The 19,686-nt window shown below is 35.6% G+C and overlaps 1 protein-coding gene across 1 annotated transcript; it reads left to right on the forward strand.

Moving 5' to 3' along the window:
* The first annotated feature begins 10,908 nt into the window (after window positions 1–10,908).
* Window positions 10,909–12,953, forward strand: LOC110115641. The gene is made up of 4 exons (XM_020848929.2): window positions 10,909–11,122; window positions 11,193–11,694; window positions 11,783–12,124; window positions 12,219–12,953. Exons 1-4 carry the CDS (start codon window positions 11,097–11,099, stop codon window positions 12,729–12,731), a joined length of 1,383 nt encoding a protein of 460 aa, XP_020704588.1. The 5' UTR covers window positions 10,909–11,096; the 3' UTR covers window positions 12,732–12,953.
* Window positions 12,954–19,686: the final 6,733 nt, after the last annotated feature.

Below are 19,686 nucleotides of genomic sequence, written 5' to 3' on the forward strand. Positions count from 1 at the left end.
TATTGTGGTCAATTGATGATGATTTAGCAATGTTGGTTTGATAAAAAAAGATTTAATTATGATGGTTGGGGGCACTGGTCCAAAAACAATGCTGATCGACATTGGTGTTAGAGCAGTGATAGTCTGACTATAGTGGTTGTGAAACAACAATATGACGGTAGCAGTTAGATGACAAAAGTGGTGAGATGAAGGACGTCCAACAATAGTGTTTAGGTGGTAGCTATCTAACAATGGTGGTTGGCTGCTGGCGGTTTGATAATGGTGGTTGAGCATCAATGGTTCGAAGATGATGGTTAGGCATGATAATTTGGAGATGGTGGTTTGAGCTGTGAGAATTTGATTGTGTTGACTCAATGATAGTGATGGTCTAATCATAGTGGTTGGATGACGAAAATTTGATGATTATTGCAAACGATTGTGGAGGATTGCGATGGTCTGATGGTGATGCTCGGGAGGGGTTATTGGATTCTTAAAGCTTATAAACTCTTCATTTGAATCTAAAGTCAATTTTCGCTTCATGTAGAAAATGACACTTATTTATGAATTTTTAAGAGTTGAAAGCCACGTAGATATAGAGAAAATCTAAAAAACTCAATCGGACTGTTATTATTGATTTCCTAGATCATGGACCATTCTTTTTACATTTAGGTGCCTTACTGATGTTAGAATTAAATGATCATGAGACACTCGATTTGACTGACACTCGATTTGACTGAGCATATAAAATTTGTAGATTATTGAATCCTCTAATTAATATCTTAAAATTTCAAACTATACTTCAAGTGTTTGATATTTATTCATTGAGATTCAGACTATATCACTTTTTAATATTATTGGGTTTGTCTCATGATCACTTTGACCGTAAGTTTGCTCAAACCAGAATTTGAATAATCTGTAGTTGAATTTTGAAAATTACTCCCTTCAATTTTACAATTAGATTTGTGCTTCATCAAGCTAATTTTTTTCGTGAGGCATCATTCATAATATTTAATTCATAAAATTTCATGCAATGAGATGATTTTCTTTATTCATTTGCCTCCACATCCAAATTATAATACGTTGTCATTATTAACAGACTAATTGAGTAATTGAAAATTGAAATATATCGTCATACAAAATTAATTAGTAAGGCATGTTTCAAAGTATTCTGCAACCACTAAAATCATAATATGCACGCTTGATTCCATGCACAATTGACAATATCCAATGCAATGATGGCTACGGTAATAGAGTAGACATAATTGAGTTCATTTTAAGGAAAGATTAAACATTTCAAAGATATTAATAGCTGTGTCTGATTCACTCCCCGATATAGCGAGCAACTAGCTGAGTGTCTGATTCATTAAGGTTATTGCGAGCACTTAATCTGTAAAACTTCTCAGTGTATTCACTTTTTGTCCGGTTCCCTTGGGCGCAATGCTGATATCCGACATATAACTGATGTTCATAGTTAGTCGGAAGGAAATGTCCTCTTGTTAATTGTTTCATTCAGAGTTGGCGCAAACTCCTAACAACTATCTTGCATTCTCGTCACCAATTTTGTCGAACATGTATCCACCACACACTGGCATCTCCCTTCAACCGACAAATTACATACTTAACTTGTTTTTCGAGTCTGATTTCCATATGCTCGAAGACCGTCTCGGTCGCTCTTTTTCAATCCAAATAGCCTTCAATGTGCAATCGACCTTCAAAAAATGGGATATCCAATTTGACGCGGAGCTCATTCTAATGTCTCAGATTTCTATCCCTCCACCTCCTGGTATCAATCCAATAATTCCACTAACCATCCTCCGAATCTGATGGTTGAAATGGACAAAACTGCTCCCCTTGGAGTTCTCTCCTTATGTCTACTGTGAAATGCTTAAAATCGAAAGAAAGTTTCGATATTTGTTTGGAGATGGTTTTTTGCACTACCCACTAAGCTTCGATCATCATTGGAAGCTGCCCATTGGCTAGTTTAAGCCATCGGTGCTAGCGCACTGGCTCTGATATCAATTTGATGTTATGTTCAAGCTGAAAATCCCTGCAGACACAAGAGTGACCGAGAACACAGTAACACGGACAATAAAACTGTGAAATATATTTTTCTATGTATCTCTTTTCCTCCCCATTCCTTATATACTAGTATACTTAAGAGTTCCTAATATTAGTGTAGATGAGTCTAGCTATCTTAATGCAAATAACTGTAAAATAGCTAATAATGAAAAAGAGTGATAGTGGACTAAAACAGAATGAGTAAGCGGAGCAGAACTGCATAGGAAGAAGCGTAGCGCTGATGGAATATATGTTTCTCACAGCACTCCTATTGCCGTTGAAAATAGACTAATTTCTCATGGAATGATGGAAACTATTACTTTATATTTGCTCAAAATAAAAAAATAAAAAAAAAAATTGCTCAAAAGCTGTTACTACAGAAAGCTTTTCATCAAAAGTTTGTCAATTGAAGAAAAATAAATCAGTTTTTCTTGGCAAGCAGTGAAAGTCTTAAGTGTTGGCCCGTGTAAATTGATGTGGGTTGCATTCTAGGTCGACCGGGGTTTACACTGGCCTAAGAACAGTGCTTCCTCGTCACAAAAAATAAATAAATCAGTTTAATTTTTGTTTGGAACAGTTTTTTACTGTTTTTTAAAATAGATTTTAATAAAAAAATTATTAAACAAAAAATTTTTATAACATGCAATGAGCCAATGACCTTCACATATTGCTGTTCCATACTGTAATTTTATTTTTCTAAGAAAATAAATATTATTTATTAAAAAAAGGTATTTATGGCTTCTCGAACAGTCCATGCAGACTTAGCATTAATAAATACGCCCATACGTAGAGAGTCTTCAAAATCCATAAACCTCCATACCTGCAAAAGACTAACAGAGCCTTCCTCCCCTCATTAAAGTTTCTTCCAAATTCCCAAATCTGTAGTTCGATCTAAGGCCAACTGTGCTTTCCTTATACTATGTTTATATGTACCTCAGAAGGGTTGGTGGGCGAGTACAGTTGGGGTTCGAATCCGCTCTACAATGACCTCGTCTCTTCAGTGGGGCAAAGCAAGTGTGGACCCGATGCTGGTGGGTGGCCTCGCTAGGTTCCGCCGACGGATTAGTTGTGCCGTCAAGCGCTTCTTTTGGAGCGGCAGCGGGTAGATATCCTATTCAAAAAAAAAAAATTGTAATAAATTAGCTTATAATTGCATGAAATATTTATTGATGTGGAGGCATCAGCGTATGGGTACAGAAGTAGCACCAAATGTAAGCCTAAAAATTTGAATGGTCGCCCTTTATTTTCTCGTCCAAGTTGCTTCTTCAAATTAATGGAGATGATACAGATGCCATGAATTCATTTAACATTATATAAAAAAGATAATATTTATTTATTTATTTTATAAAAAATTAAATAGGTGCAATAGACATTTACAGTATATATCTTATTAAGTTTTCTTTGTATTTATTTAATACGAACTTGTCAAAGTTATATTTATTTTATTATTATGAGTTTGGCAGCAAAGCATTTTTCTTATCATTTTTTTTCGAAGATGTATTTAATTTTTTAAATTTAGTCACGCTTCTTAACAAATGGATGCTTATAACTCAAAAATCTTATAGCAATTGTGGCGCTTTGTTTTAAACAAAAAAGGGAAATTTACATACATACCACTTTATAATATCTTATTTATATATCTAACACCCAAAAGTTTAATATTACATACATACCACCTTATATTATTTTAATATCAAATATACTTCTTATATTTCTTTCCTACCATTCATATATTTCATTTCTACCACTCATATTTGATATGAAAATAAACTATGGGTGATATGTATGTAATATTAAAGTTTTAGGTGTTAAATATGTAAATAGAATAGTATTAGATGGTATGTATGTAAATCTTAAAAAAAAAAAATGTTACTTGCTATAAAATAAGTGGTTTTATAGGCTGAAAGAAGAATTTGATGGCAGCGAGTGCTATATGGCCAAATTCAGCAAAATGAATGAGTGTATTACATTGAAACTTTCTCTCGGCCAGTAATGAAGATGACAATTATCAGAGTTGTACTGAACATAGTAGCAATGAAGAATTTACATCTAGAGTAGATGGATGCAAAAACGTCATTTTTTTTCATGTTGGCCTTAAAGAAAAGTTGTACATGGTGCAACCTCAGGAATATGTGGTCACAGGTAAAGATCTAATGTGTGTTATATTTTATATTTTTTTCCAACAAAAATTTTAACCCCACATTGATTACCACAATCAATGGCTCATGTTTAGCTAAGGAAATATTTATTACTCATGTCTAATCAATGAGGATTATTATTTTATAACGGAAATATTTATTGATGTTTTACGACTTGATTTGAAAATTTTTAAATTAATTATCATTTGTAATTAATTGTTTTAACATTCATAACTTGTAGGGGCCACCTCTAGCGTCCTATTTGTTTAGTAGATGATCCTGGAATAGGGATACTGACGAGGACATTAGTCACTTAAGCGAGGGAGATTGTGACTCCTTAAGTAAAAGAAGTTAAACTCTTAAATATCGAAACGTATTTTGGTGTAATTGTTGAAATTTCATTAAGAAACTCTGTAGATAAGCGTGCTCATCCCAAAGTAATTTTGGGATGGGTGTATTACTGGGAAGGTACACAAACAAGATAAAATCGTGAGGCTCTTAGGCCAAACAGACAATATCTCGATAGTTAATATTTTAGGCTGTTATAAGAAAGATCGTACGTAGTCTAGCGACAGAGGTCGGAAGGACCATTGTCGAGTGGAAGTCCAACAATAATTGGAAGTCGGGTGCAAGTATAGCGTTAGTGGTCAGGCAAAAGTTGGTGGTCGAGTGTAATTACATCGACAATTGTGAGCTGGGGGGAGGTCCGGCAAAAGTCCTACAATAGTCGGTAGTCGGGAAAAAGTCTGACGATATTCGGTGCCCGAGCAGAAGTCTGGCATCCATCGATGGCCTGGTTGAAGGCTGACGGCAAGCGAAAGTCTGGAATTGGGCAGGTGTCCAATGTTAGTTTATGGTCAGGCAGAAATTCGACATTAGTTTGTGGGCAGGAAGAAGTCATGCTTCAGTTGGCACCTAGGCAGAAATCCGGCATTAGTTAATGGCCGGGCAGAAATCCAGAATCAGTTTGTGGCAAGGCAAAAATCTGGCATCAGTTGGTGGCCGGACAGAAATCAGGTGTCAATTGGTGGTCGGTTAGAAATCCGTCGTCAGTTGTTGGCCGGGCAAAAATCTAACGTACGTCGGTAGTTGGGCTGAAGTCCGGTGGTGGTCGAGGAGGAGTCTGTTCGATTCGACTATAAGCATGTCACGTTTGGAAACTGTTTGATAATCCAAATTATGGTTTGAACCTTCCAAAGATGCTTTGATTCTTCGATTTGGATCTATTTGGGCTCGGATTGAGTCGGATTTGGAGTCGTTGGGTTCGTCTTTCCGAAACATACAGTTCTATTGAAATTGGAGTTCAAATGGTCCCAAATTTAATTTTTGAAATTTATAACTTGATTTTGCCTTGAGATTCCTTCCCGTTCAAGATACTTTGTTGATGAAATACCACTTATAAGTAAATTATTTTAGAGATTATTATAAAGTTATTGTGGATAAAATAATTTTTTAAAATTTACTATAAAAATAGTTTCTCAGCACAAAATTTTTTAAAAGTAACAAAAGAATATTAGTCAAATAATATTTTAATTATAATCTAAAAAGTAAATAAGTGATAAATGCAGATTACCGCATTTTGTAGTTATTCATTCTCGCAGAAAAGGTCCATTTCCCCGAGAAAGATCCCGTTAATTTAAATATAACTAACTGTTAAGCCTTAAATGAACGGCTCAGATCAATCAAGAAATATACTAATCCAAGATCTTTTCTTTCATCGTTGTCCTCCTCGACCCTACAATCAGAGCCATCCAATCCATTATTTACGGACCCAATCTTGAAGAATCAAATCAGTTACAGCGATCACAACTTTTGTTCTTTATACGTTTAAAGTTTTTTTCTTAACGCTATATTTATTTAATTATCTATTTGCATATCTTAAAAAATAAAATTAGAAAATAAGGACGGCATATATTCTATAATTATTTGAATAAAAATATTGCATATGATGTTGCAACTTGCAAGTGTACAATCGAAACTATGAGTTAAGTATTTCAGAAATAAAAATATTTAAATTAAAGTTAAAATATATAAATGCTAAAAATTAATCCTTATTATTATTTTATTTCAATTTACATATATTTTATTTTTAATGTTATTTTAATAATGATTTTTTATCATTTAGCTAAAATTATTATTGTTGCGTCCAGGAGTATTCGCGGCGGTAAAGAAATATAAAGTTCAACGTCTTAGCGTTGTATAAAAATCTGGCACGCAATCAGATAAGAGAGAGAGTTATCATCCACTAGAGACAGCAGTATTTTTACGTGAAAAACCCCTGAATATGGGAAAAACCACGGGGTCTGGCCCAGTATAAATGAATCCACTAGTATTGTAGTTGATTACAAAAGAGACCCTACTCTAGTAGAAGGCCTTAACTTGATGTACATCTTATAGAGTACATTACATTGTAAGAATACAGAGAATCACTGATGATGTGTTTGTTTGGCCAGAAGGGCTGTAGTCGGTGGGTGACGTAAGTCGGAAAGAACGTAGTCGGCGAGCGACGGATGTCGGAAGGACTGTAGTCGATGGACGATGTTAATTAGAAGGAACGTTGTCGGTGGGCGACAGAGGCAAGAAGGACCGTAGTCAGCGGGTGACGGAGGTCGGAAGGACTGTAGTCGGCGGGCGACGTTAGCCAGAAGGACCGTAGTTGGCTGGCGATGAAGGTCAGAAGGATGGCGTTAGGTAGAAGTTCAGCAATGGATAAAAATCCAGCATCAGACAGATGTCCAGCGAAAGTTCGATAACTGATAGAAGTCCGGCATCGGATAGAAACTTGGCGATGAGTGAAGGTCTGGCGTCGGGTAGAAGTCTGACGTCTGTTGGTGGCCGAGGAGAACTCCGGCATCACTTAGGCGGAGTTTCAGCGTCAGGGGGGAACTCTGTCGTTACTTGGGCAGAATTTCAGTATCCCATGGAAGTCTAAAAAAATTCTGGCGTCATTTGGAGTTCGGGCGGAACTCCGGCAGTAGTCGAGGAGTTTCTTCCCTCCTAATATTCTCTCTTCTCTTCTTCCTCTTGCTTCTTGCTTCTTGCTTGGACCCCCCACAAGAGAAATGAGGGGTCTATTTATAGATTTCTAGAGCGGCATGGCCCGTAAATAGGTGAGAGATCATGGGCGAATCGGAAGTGGTTCGAATGGACGGCCGATATTGAATCCCTTGATCATAGACCGTTCGTTAGATATTTGAAGGCCTTCATGATGTCGGAATTTGGCGATCTTGTGCTCGTTGGATTCGTCTCGTCGAGCCGCTCGATTCGACTATAAGCACATTATGTTTGAAAACCGTTTGGTAACTCAAATTAAGGTTTGAACCTTCCAACAACGCTTTGGGTCCTTGATTTGGACCTATTTGGGCTCGGATTGAGTCGAATTTGGTATCGTTGGATTTGTATTTCCAAGACGATCAGTTCGATAGTAAGTTTGCTGAAATCAGAGTTCAGATGATCCTAGAATTAATTTTCGAAGTTTCCAACTTGATTTTTGCCTCAAGATTCGTGCCCAATCAATATAATTTTATGATGACGTATCAATTATGAATCTTATTTCATGAAGATTAAAAGTTGAGCTTATTTGACTTCCACACAATAGCTTAATCTTCAGCTGATCTAACCCTAATTTTTATCTATTCTATTTGAATATTTGAATTCAACTTAAAAAAAAAATGAAAAAAAAAAAAGAATACAACTTAGGCTTTGTTTGGGATAGCTTTCTTAAAGCAAATTTTATTTTTTGTACTCGAAAAATACTTTAAGAAACAGTAAGAAAACTGTTCCAAACGAAACCTTAGGCTTCATTTAGGTTAGCTTTTTTTGTTGTTTTCTAAAATAGCTTTCTAGTACAAATTTTTTTAATTCATGAAGTTTTTATATTAGAAAACTGATTTAGAAAACAATAAAAAAAACTATCACATACGAATTCTCAGGCTTCATTTGGAATAATTTTCTCATTATTTTCTAAAACTATTTTTAATACAAAAAATCTAATTCAAAAAAATTTTTAACTAAAATATTATTTTAAAAAACATTAAGAAAATTGTCCCAAAGGAATCCTTAATTTAAATTTTATTTTAACAGGATATGACTCACTAGTTATATTAAACAATATATTAAATTAAAATTGTAATATATTAATAATAATGATTATATACTATTATGTTCTTTATATGGAGTCTTAATATAAAATTTAATATATGATTAAATTTTTATGTATGACACTTGATGATAATTTCATGTAAAATAATAATTAAATTTTTAATATGGTGAAAGAGACACTCACCAATAACCATTAGATTAAATTTTTTATTTAATAATATATTAATCTTCTAACGTATATTGACTCACTCTAAAAATTTAATATACAAACAAAAGCCAATGTAATTAATTAATTAATTAGCAGCTTCGATCTTCACGTCAAATTAAAATATCTTTAAGGCAGGCCTATTAGGTTGCCCATACTTCCTATTTTTGAAAATGAAAGTTGAGAAGCTTACATCTAAAAATATTATTTGGTTGTTCAACTAAAAAAAAATAAAATCTTTTTCTTTATTCTCTCATTATATAAAATGTAGAAATTTTTGATAATTTTTTTTTTTAATTCTAATGTATATCATTAACAAAATATACGAGTGCATATGTGATATAAAAGTACCTCTTAAATTTAGAGGAAATTTTCGAAGATGATGATGAGATCTACAACAATTTATGGCACAAAATGTTGGCCATTAAACGAGAAGCGTAAAATTAAGTGTTGTAGAAATGAGGATACTATTGTGGATGAGTGACTTTACACGTAGAGAGAGAATGTGAAATAAGTATATTTATGAAGAGTTGGTGTAGCTCCCATTATAGATAAAAATAGAAAGAGTTGCCTTAGATGTTTTGATCATTGATGTATTCTCAGATAATTATCTTGATCAAGCATGAATCTCGAGGCAAAATATAATAGGAAATTTCAAAAATTAAAATCAAGAGCATTCGAACTTCGATTTCAGCCAGCTTATAGTCAAACTGAGCGTCTCGGAAATACGAACCCAACGACACCAAATTCGACCAAATCCGAGCTCGAATGGGTCCGAATCAAGGACCCGAAGCGCTGTTGGAAGGTTCAAACCGCGATTTGAGTTACCAAACGGTCTTCGATTTTAACGAGCTTATACTCGAATCGAGCGGCTTGACGAGACAAATTCAAAGAGCCCAATATCGCCGAATTCTGACATCATAAAGACCTCCAAATGTCCAACGAACGGTGCACGATGGAAGGGTTCGATATCGGCCGTCCATTCAAACCACACCTTATTCGCCCCTGATCTCACACCTTTTCACAAGCCGTGCCACTCCAGAAAAACTATAAATAGAGCCATCATTCTTAACAAAGGGGACTGAAGTGAAGAGAGAGAAGAAAATAGAAGAAGAGGAGAAAGGAGAAAATGAGAATCCTCTCCTCCTCGACCACCGCCGGAGCTCTTCCCGCCGCTTGAATACGCCAGAACTCTGTCGGATTTTGGGGAAACGACGGGATTCTGCAGAACTTTGTAAACTTGCTTGAAAAAATGAATTGTAATCTGATTGCCCCGACTTGTGGGACGAATCAGCCATTTGTAATTTGCAAAACACTAGTTGAATTTTTCAACTGGGCGAGGCCCCGTGGCTTTTTCCCTTTTTGGGTTTTCCACGTAAAAATTATGGTGTTCATATTCTCTTTTTTGTTTGCGTGCTGAATACTCGTACAACGCTCGGACGCGAATTTATAAACTCTACCGCCACGTATATTCTAGCCCGCAACAATCATACAAAACATCGGCCTTTTGATGACCTAGTTAGGATTGTTGCCATCTTGAATACAACATATGTTAAGAAATACAAAGGACTATCTAAAAAAACTTTGTTATAAAATATTAGAGATGATTTTCTTTAATTAAATTTAAATAAAAAATTAACTCTTAATATAATACAAGGAAGAAAAATGATTCATATAATCGACCTCACATCACGAGATAAAGGCTGCTTGTGGTTTTTCTTGTAAATTATAAATAATTAATATTAATATGATATGTTTTTAGTAATATCTTATGCATTATAAATATATTATTGTATACATTATAATATTTTTTCATAATTTTGATATATACATTATACATACTATTTTATGTAAAATTAATGATTTACTATTTAATACATTACACAACACCTTTTAATTAATAATATTTAAAACATTTTAGTTTCGTTGTGTCTACTATTAACTGCCTTTTAGAGAGGCATCATGTGTCACATTTTATGTGGCTGCTCAATCAGACATCACCTTCAATAGGAGTTGGAGCTCCCACCAACCAATCAATAAGCTGATTTGTTTAAGTAAAAATTAAATTAAGCTTTTATGATTAATTACAAAATATTTTTGGATTATGTAGTTGTTTTTTTAAAATTCAAATTAATAATTAATTTAAGATTTGAAATATAATTGAGAAAATAATAATTCTAATTTATGTGAATTTTTTAACAAATTAATCATCAATGATCATGTTTAGATTAAAGATTTATTATTTTAATAATCATAATATTAATTTACGCTAAAAAATAATTTCATTGAATAAATTTAAAGAAAAAATAGATTTTTTTTTACTTATCGGATTGGATGATTTTTTTTTTTGTTAATTACGTTTCACCTCAAACGGTTATGTTTCCGACCTTTTTATTTGGTTTCCCACCCCACCTTCTGCTTCTTCCATGGCAGAGCAGAACTCTTGTCTCCTACCTCAGCCCGCACTCTCTCTCTCTCAGAACGTCTCCCGCGTTTCCAGTCCTATCCCTTTATCATCTCCTCTACTGCTGCTGCTTTACCCTGCCGGCAGTTAACATTTGGAGCTAATAAGTGACAAGGGTGATCAAATCTTCCCATGAAAAATTTCTCTTTTCATGAGCTTTGATTCAGTTAGCAATCTGTGAGTGTTTCTACTACTCCGCTTCTATCTCTCTCTACACTTTTGCGATTGTTGCTTTGTTCTTCTGAAGGGAGATGGAAAAGAAGCAGGGATTCTTCTATGCTTTGAAGCAAGAAGTGGTGAGAGGTCTATCTCCGGTCAAGTCAAGACCAATATCGCGATCTCGGTCTGAGAGCCCTGCGAGGAGCTTGTCTGAGGCTGTTGAGCTTCTTCATAATCGCCGGAGAAAGGCCCAGCTCGGCAAACGATCCATTTCAAACCTCCCAGAGTCCTTTATGGTGAGATCCTGCAGCCTTCGACCAGTCGGCGAGACACTACCGCCGCTAATGGAGGGACCGGATCCTCACGCTGACAGATACTTCGCCTGCGACTATCGGAAGGAAGGTTGGGGCAAATGGGTCCTCGGCCAACTCTCCCGCGTCCCTTCTATTTCCTCCGTTACCGCAGCGGCTGACGATGCCAACAGATCAGTGACCCGTCTCCTCCTCGGCGTCATGGGCGCCCCCCTCGCCCCCGCCTACGTTAGCTCCATCAGCGCGTTCCCGCATCTCAGCATCAAAGACACTCCAATAGTACCAATTAGCTGCTCCTCACTCGTCTTTCTCCATTACATGTAATTAATAATGGGATTATTGACTTCTGCTTTTTTACCTCCGCCAGGAAAGCTCATCGGCGCAATACATTCTCCAACAATACACGGCGGCCACCGGAGGGATCAAGCTGCAGAACTCTATACGAAATTTCTACGCGATGGGGAAGCTAAAGATGGCGGCGTCGGACTACGAGACTCCGACGAAGTTGACTAAGAACCGCAGCGCTCCGGTCGAGACCGGCGGCTTCGTCCTCTGGCAAATGCCTCCACATATGTGGTACGTTGAACTCGCCGTCGGAGGAAGCAAGGTCCACGCCGGCTCTAATGGCAAGATCGTTTGGCGCCACACTCCCTGGCTTGGCGCCCACGCCGCAAAAGGCCCTGTTCGCCCCCTTCGTCGTGCTCTCCAGGTTCAAATTCCAAAACTAAAAATCCCACCTTCTTTACAAGTAAATCGCTTCGGAAATCTATAAATTTCAACCCAAGAGCCACTCTTTTTTCCAGGGCCTTGATCCACTGACCACCGCGAGCATGTTCGCCAATGCGCACTGCACAGGAGAGAAGAAGGTCAATGGTGAGGATTGCTTCATTCTGAAACTAAGCGCTGACTCCCAAACTCTGAAGGCGAGGAGCGAAGGCACAGGGGAGATCATTCGCCATGTTCTCTTCGGTTATTTCAGTCAAAAAACTGGCCTTTTGATCTACATGGAGGATTCCCACCTAACTCGAATCCAATCAAACACTGGAACCGACGCGGTCTACTGGGAAACCACCATCAATTCCTTCATAAACGACTATCGGCCGGTCGAAGGAGTGATGATTGCGCACTCCGGCCGGTCGGTGGTCAGCCTCTTCCGGTTCGGCGAGGCAGCCATGAGCCACAGCAAGACGAGAATGGAGGAAGCATGGACCATTGAAGAAGTGGCTTTCAATGTGCCTGGGCTTTCAGTGGATTGCTTCATTCCACCTGCTGATCTAAGATTACGTGGATCTGTTACCAGTGAACCTAATCGTTGACGCAAATCATTTTGCAGAATTAAGGGGAAATTGTATGTTTATACTTAACAATCTATATTATTTATTGTAATTTTGAATCCACTAACTGAAGAGTTTAGTTTAGGTGAGTTTGGGGACTCATGGCCTGTTTGAATAGGAGCATAATCATCCTAAGTAGATGTTTGGCCTCTAAAAGTATTTACGAAATTTTGGGGTGTTAAATCCTAAAAGTTTGTTTGGTAACATTCATGATAAATCCTGTGTGACTGTTTGGTTTTAGTATTATATTCTAAAATGAGCAAATTTTTCTTCCCTGTCGCACCAATAGAGCGTTAAATCCGCCGTATTAGAGGATTTCGGAAATCCGGGATTTATCATGAAAAGTGGTAATTTTTCATCTACCGTGGCTTTCAGTTATCGTGAGATTTGATATTAAAGAAAATTGATTACTATTTTTTATGATTATCTCATTCTAGTATATTTAATTTAGAAAATTATCTCTCATCTCATAATTGTAAGAAAAACAACTAAAAAAAACTATAATAATTATTTGACCCCTCAACTAAGTGGGAGTTTGTTCATTTGCTATATGCTTTTAAGCTTTACTGACCAAATACCCAAAGCTCTGAAAGGTAAAGAGCATCATTGCCATAAGGGCATGAGCTCTTAAAGCTTCCATGTGCCCTAACATCTCTTTCAATGCTTTCAGCTGATGTATGAATGCAGACTGTTCTTCTTTCTTCCTTTATTAGAACTTTCATAAATATTCATTGGAAAATATTCTTTTTTTCTGTAGTGAATAGTGATTGTGTTGTAATTTTTAAGCTTTGTTTGGATAAGCTTTTTTAATGGTTTCTAAAGCTGATTTATAGACCCACCGCTGCTTGTCCGGGTGGTGAAGAGCCGGCTGTTCAAAGCCTAGGTCCCGGGTTCAAATACCTTGGCAAGCAGTGAAAGCCTTAAGTGTTGGTCCGTATAAATTAGTGTGGGTTGCATGCTAGGTCGACCGGGGCTTTCACTGGCCTAAGGACAGTGCTTCCTCGTCACAAAAAAAAAGCTGATTTATAGTACCAAAAATTCAAAAAAAAAAAAAAATACTGAAAAAATAAATGTTAAAAATTCATTTATATTAAATTTAAGTGCGAAGTTATGAAAAGTTATATCTCCCTTTTTTATCAAATGATAAATTATTTTTCACTCTTTTTGTCTATCTATTACAATAAATTATTAAATTATAATCATTTTCCCTTATTCAAACTCGTAAAATTGAGCTCAATCACATATTTGAACTCGATTAATTAATCAAGTTTAAGTTCGAACAAAGGATGGCTTGAGCCTGAATTATCTTATTTATACTCTTAATTGAGTGTTATTGGCTCTTAGAGATTAATTATTTGATCTCGACTCAAGCTTCATATTAGTCCGAAGTCATTTGATCAAATCTTGAGCCTAAGTTAAATCTATTTATAGGTTGAACCGATCTTATCTCGATCGAGTTAATCATGCTTTGGTAAACTAGATTCAATTCAAAAATTGATCTCATTTCTTTTAATTTTTCAATCCCTTAGACACTTTTGATGAAACATATATATGTATATATATACAAGCATGCATGCATGCATGTATAACATTCAATCTAATCCAAACTCAACTCAATTCAAGTATGATGTCCATCATACTTACTAGCCAAATCATTAAATTTGATCCAAGCACTATTTGAGCCAAAATTTAGATTTTGTTTGAGACGACTTTTTTAATGTTTTCTAAAGCAGCTTTGTAGTACAAAAATTTCTTAAACTAGAAAAATTTATACTAAAAAATTACTTTAAAAAGCCAGCCCAAACAAAGCCTTAATCTGCTTTTCATATGATCACCAATTTTCAAGTTAAATTCATAGCATTGAGAGCTTCAAACATAAAAAAGAAAATAACATGATAAAATCATAGAATTTTATAGCTATAAATGCAAAATCATATCAGCTATTATATTGGGATTTTATCATCTATAAGCATCAGCTAACACTCAATACATGCTGGCACAGGAACAATTATTACGTCCTCTGACCGGATGCAGAGGAACGTCCGGTCGGAGGTCAAATCCCGCCAAAAAACGAGTTGTACTGAGCAAATACCGAACAATACCAAACAATAATGAGGAATACCATCATTTGAAGACCCAATACCGAGTTATACTGAGCTAAATCGAGAAATACCGAGTTATACAAAAGTTGTACCGAGTTTTTCCAGAAAAACTCGGTACAACTCGGTATTTCTCGGTACAGCTTGGTATAACTCGGTATTGGTCTTCAAAGAGCAATATTTCTCGGTAATATCAAATAATACCTAGTTGTACCAAGCAAATATTGAGTTTTTTGGCGGGATTTTGGCTCCAACCGGACGTTCCTCTACGTCCTTACACCGGACGTAATAAAAGTTCCTGGCACAGGCACTGTAAACATAATCTATTTCCAAACTTGCAGAGAACTTCATTTTAAGTAGAAATTTGAACTTGTGATAGTGGAATAAGACAAACTATTGGAGAAATATACAGGGTTGCACTATTTGTCATTTTGCCCCAAAGTTATAGTGACAGCATAAGATGATATGACTGATATTCCATCTTAGCTCCTTTATGCAAAAATATGCTTGGAAATGGAGCTAATTCCTACCTTAGCTAGCTCGAAGACAATTGCTTGCAAGTAGTTTTACTCATAAGAAACAAAATGAGATTCCCTTAATCATTGAGGAGGTTTAGTAGGGTTGTGGTTTTAGAATCCCTTTGTTTTCCAACACAGCCTTGCCTGCAACTCCATTTGGCTTTGCAAGCAGAAACTAACAACATGCCAAGTGGTTATCATATTTTCTATATGCCTACAGCTACTTAAATACTATATTAGGTGTTGTCATTGTCATTCCTCTAAGAAAATCATTAGGGGTGTCAATTTCGGATCACGGGTCGGGTTCGGGTGGAACCCGGAACTGATCCAGTACTATTTGAGTCAACCTGAACCCTATCCATTTTTTGCAAACGGGTTGGTTTTTCAGATCCGAATCTGACACGCTTCGGATCTGGGTCAACCCAATACGACCCGAATGACCCGGGACCGACCAAAAATTGCTGATTTTTGGATAAAAAATGGGTCAATCTCCGATTTTTGGAACGGGTTAATCTCGAGTTTCTGGGTCAAAATTTGGTCAATTTCGAGTTACTGGGTCAATCCGAACCCGACCAAATTTTTGAAACGGGTTGATTTGTTGAACCCGACCCGTTTCAGTCTGGGTTGACCCTAACCCAAAATTTTCAGGTAGGATTCAAGTCAATTTTTCAGGTCGTCTAAAATATTGAACTTGACTTACCACTGCATTCAATTTGACTATTAATGGTTTCTATGTTGGTCTTGTCAAGTTATCTACATGACTTGGCAGGCAAATGCATTATTCGAACTTATTAAATTAGTGTAGGGCAAGTCTCTTGACAATATGAGTATATGGCCATGGTAATAGCAAGTGTTAAAAATGTGAAGATATGATATTCTCCACGTTAGATTTTCATAATGGTTGATATCTCTTAAGATAAACTTTTTACTTTGTTGTGTTGATGATCCTTTTAAAGATGTGAAGATCATGATATCCTTTTGGGGGGCTATGAATATCTTATAGTCTTTGGATATATCTTGTAATTAATTATAGGCTATTTTATCACTGCTATAAATAGAGCTTTAAGGAGAGAGATTTGGCTTCTGCCCAATGGTGATTTTTTCACTTAGCTGAATGCTGCTTAAAAGTTCAAGATTGCTTGCCATAATGGAGTAAGGATCCTTTGTGAGTGAGGTTCATGCAGTATTTACCTTATTTAACTTGGGGAACGACAGGACCACAATGGATGCTTTCTGCTAGTCATGGATGTAAGAAGCACACCACACCACACTAGACAAGTCTACTAATGGCATGCCAAACAATTCTTATATCAAGAATACTTGAATCCAAAGATAAACAACGGTTGGAGTTGCCTCGAATTTGGCTCAACCCTTGTTTGTTTATATCCTTTACCGTCATACGTTTCACAAATATGTCGGGGGTCCAAAGAGGCAACGCCCTCTAATAGGATTTGATTTTAGCTATAAGGTTTTTTTTGGAATCCTGCTTGTTTTTTGGTGCCCTGTTTTTTCCCTATAAATATGTTGTAAATGGTTTAGAGTTTGTAAGCCATTTTATACTTCCGCCTCTTCCCTATAGTGAAGTTATTCTCCCTTCTCCCCTATGGTTTTTCCCAAATTTGGGTTTTCGATGTAAATCTCTTGTGCTCTTTTGTATTTTGCAGACCGTGATTTATTATTTCTCTTTGTATTTGGTTCATCGTTCCCTAACAACATCAATAGACAAAGTCATATCTTAATTATAAATGAGAGGCAATTATTTTATATTCTCTCATAACTATTAGTTATTTGGTACTAAATTTGGTTCAATTTTTTTCATTTTAGCAAAAACTTAAATCTTACTAGGGCTTCAAAATTGTCATCCATTTGCAAAGAATATATTGGATCGTAACACTTCGAGGATAAAAAATAATCCTAGACCTTCTCCAATAAGAATCGATGTTAAAAGTTTAAGAGAAAACTCCTAAAAATTTTCTCATAGTGACATGAGATGTCAAAACAAGATTCAATATTATGATAAACTAATTTCTTATACATATAAGTTCTCATGATTAATTACATCTTTAGAACACTCCCCTAAATGTTTAAAGCACAAAGAATAGGTACCATGAAGGTTGGAGACAAGACTTGTAAGTTGTACCTCTAAATAAGGGATGCCTTCTAACCCACCTAAATGAATTTAAAGCCTCAAGTCTATGAAATGCAAGATATGTTGACCGATATGGAGGATACTGCTCTGCTTCCCAAGTTACAATAGATAAAAATTTTAGCAAAAAATGAACAACGTTGTCACATGTAGATGATATATGAAATACAGTAACTCTTCAGTATCTATAGTAAGCAATAAACATTGAACAGGTAAGAAAGAGAAAGAAAGGACAAGAAGCGTTTAAATTCTTACCTTTTAGGCATTCTATCCTACTCTTTATAGCTTGGCCCAACAGCACATATATATAGAGGCATACAAACCAAATACTTATTATATATGTGCATTCATGTTCATATAACGGAAGTTCTGATGTAGAAGGCTGTTAAAGTGCTTTATAAATTCTGTTAAATGGGCCGGAATTTATGTTATGTTCTACTCCTGATTCTAATCCCATCTACTTTATGTGGATGTGAGAGATTATTTCTAACCCATCTGTTTTATTTGGGTGTAGAAAGTTGGAGTTATAAGTAGAAGTGTAGTTATAAAGGGAATCAGGTTGGTCTTCTTCACCTACTAAGGGTTGACCTTGGAAGGCATAAATAAATGTGGAGTTATAAGCAGACAACAGGACAAGTATATCATAATTCATATATTGCATATTTTTTTTAATGAAATAAGTTTAAATGCAAAGAATATTCTGTTGAAAAATACACTGATATTTCTGCATAAGTACCCTCTGATACTAAAAGTAAAAGAAAAATCACTTTCATAAATAGCTCTAAAGAACTAAACGGGAAGTAGCAAAAATAAATAAATAAAAAATATACTGGATAGCAGATTAAGAGAAACTTACTCCAGCTGAAATGATCCAAATTGCAGCTCGAGTAACTAATTTTACATGATTCCTGAACAAAACAGTTCAACCTTCTCTATATGAAGTAAAAAAAATTCCATTTAAGCAGCATCTTACAAACGCAAGGATGGAACCACAAAAATGAGAAAAATAAAATTTTAAGACTCGAGTGAATTTATTCATAATGCACATGAACACAACTAATAACGACACTCAATTTTGGATCATTGTAAAAGCTCCCCAACGTTGAAGCCACAATGGGTATCCAATTAATAGATTTGATAGAGATATTAATGCAAGAAAAAACGGATCACAGAAAATGCATCAGACAGAGACAAATATCAGGTCATGTAAAGATTAATAAAGATTAGGGCGATTCATGGATCAATATAATAGGAAAGCAAAAAATACAACTAGATTTTCTTTAAAGCTCCATTTTATCTTATTTTCACTGTAATTTGGCTTTACAGCAAAATAAATGCAACTTAGGGTAGGATGAGCAAACATTAGCCACAGAACTGGATATGTATCCATCTGTATTTCTTTCATCGAAGTCTATGTACAATGACAAGTTCAAGGAAATGGATATACCTATTGCTTTGGAATATATCATCTATTATAATCTTATGACTCCAATAACAAGTAAAAACATTCATTATTTCAAAAGAAAATTTTACAAGTAAAATATGTGGGTTGTAGGATCTTTTGAGATAGCCCTCAATAGTCCATTAATCCAACACCAAAAGCCATTCACTATCCTGTGAGAAGACATGTTGTAATTGAAGGGCTGAATCGGTTCAACAAAACAAATTTTTTTATAAATGAAGAATCGTACGAGCAGGTGTGGGTCCTGTGGGACGAGTGGACGGCACACGGCAAGACGTGGCTCAACTAGGCCAAGCAATGCAATTTTTTCTCTTTCCGGGTTTTTCACAAATACACTTTGGTGTCTTTTGTAGTATTATTTTATCTACGTGTGTTGAATCTTCTTATAGATCTAACATGTTAAATACTCTCATTCAACTGTCGTAAATATTCTAGCGCGCAATAAATCTAATGATAATTTGTTATAATATAAAGATACGCCAATTGCAAACCTTAAATATATTAAATACAAATTTAAATTTTTCAAATATGATATGGACCTATGTATTAATTCTAAGGGTTGATACATATGATTTGTAGATTTAGCAAAAAGGTAGTTTGTGAGCCTTGGAGATCATACAAGAAGAACATAAAGATGTAGAAGCGGAAATATTTCAAGACTTGTTATGCTAGCTCGAGCTCAACTCGGTAACAGGCTCGACGAGTCGAGCTT

This window comes from Dendrobium catenatum, unplaced genomic scaffold (genome assembly GCF_001605985.2).
Source record: "Dendrobium catenatum unplaced genomic scaffold, ASM160598v2 fragScaff_scaffold_1449, whole genome shotgun sequence".
Classification (NCBI taxonomy): Eukaryota; Viridiplantae; Streptophyta; class Magnoliopsida; order Asparagales; family Orchidaceae; genus Dendrobium; species Dendrobium catenatum.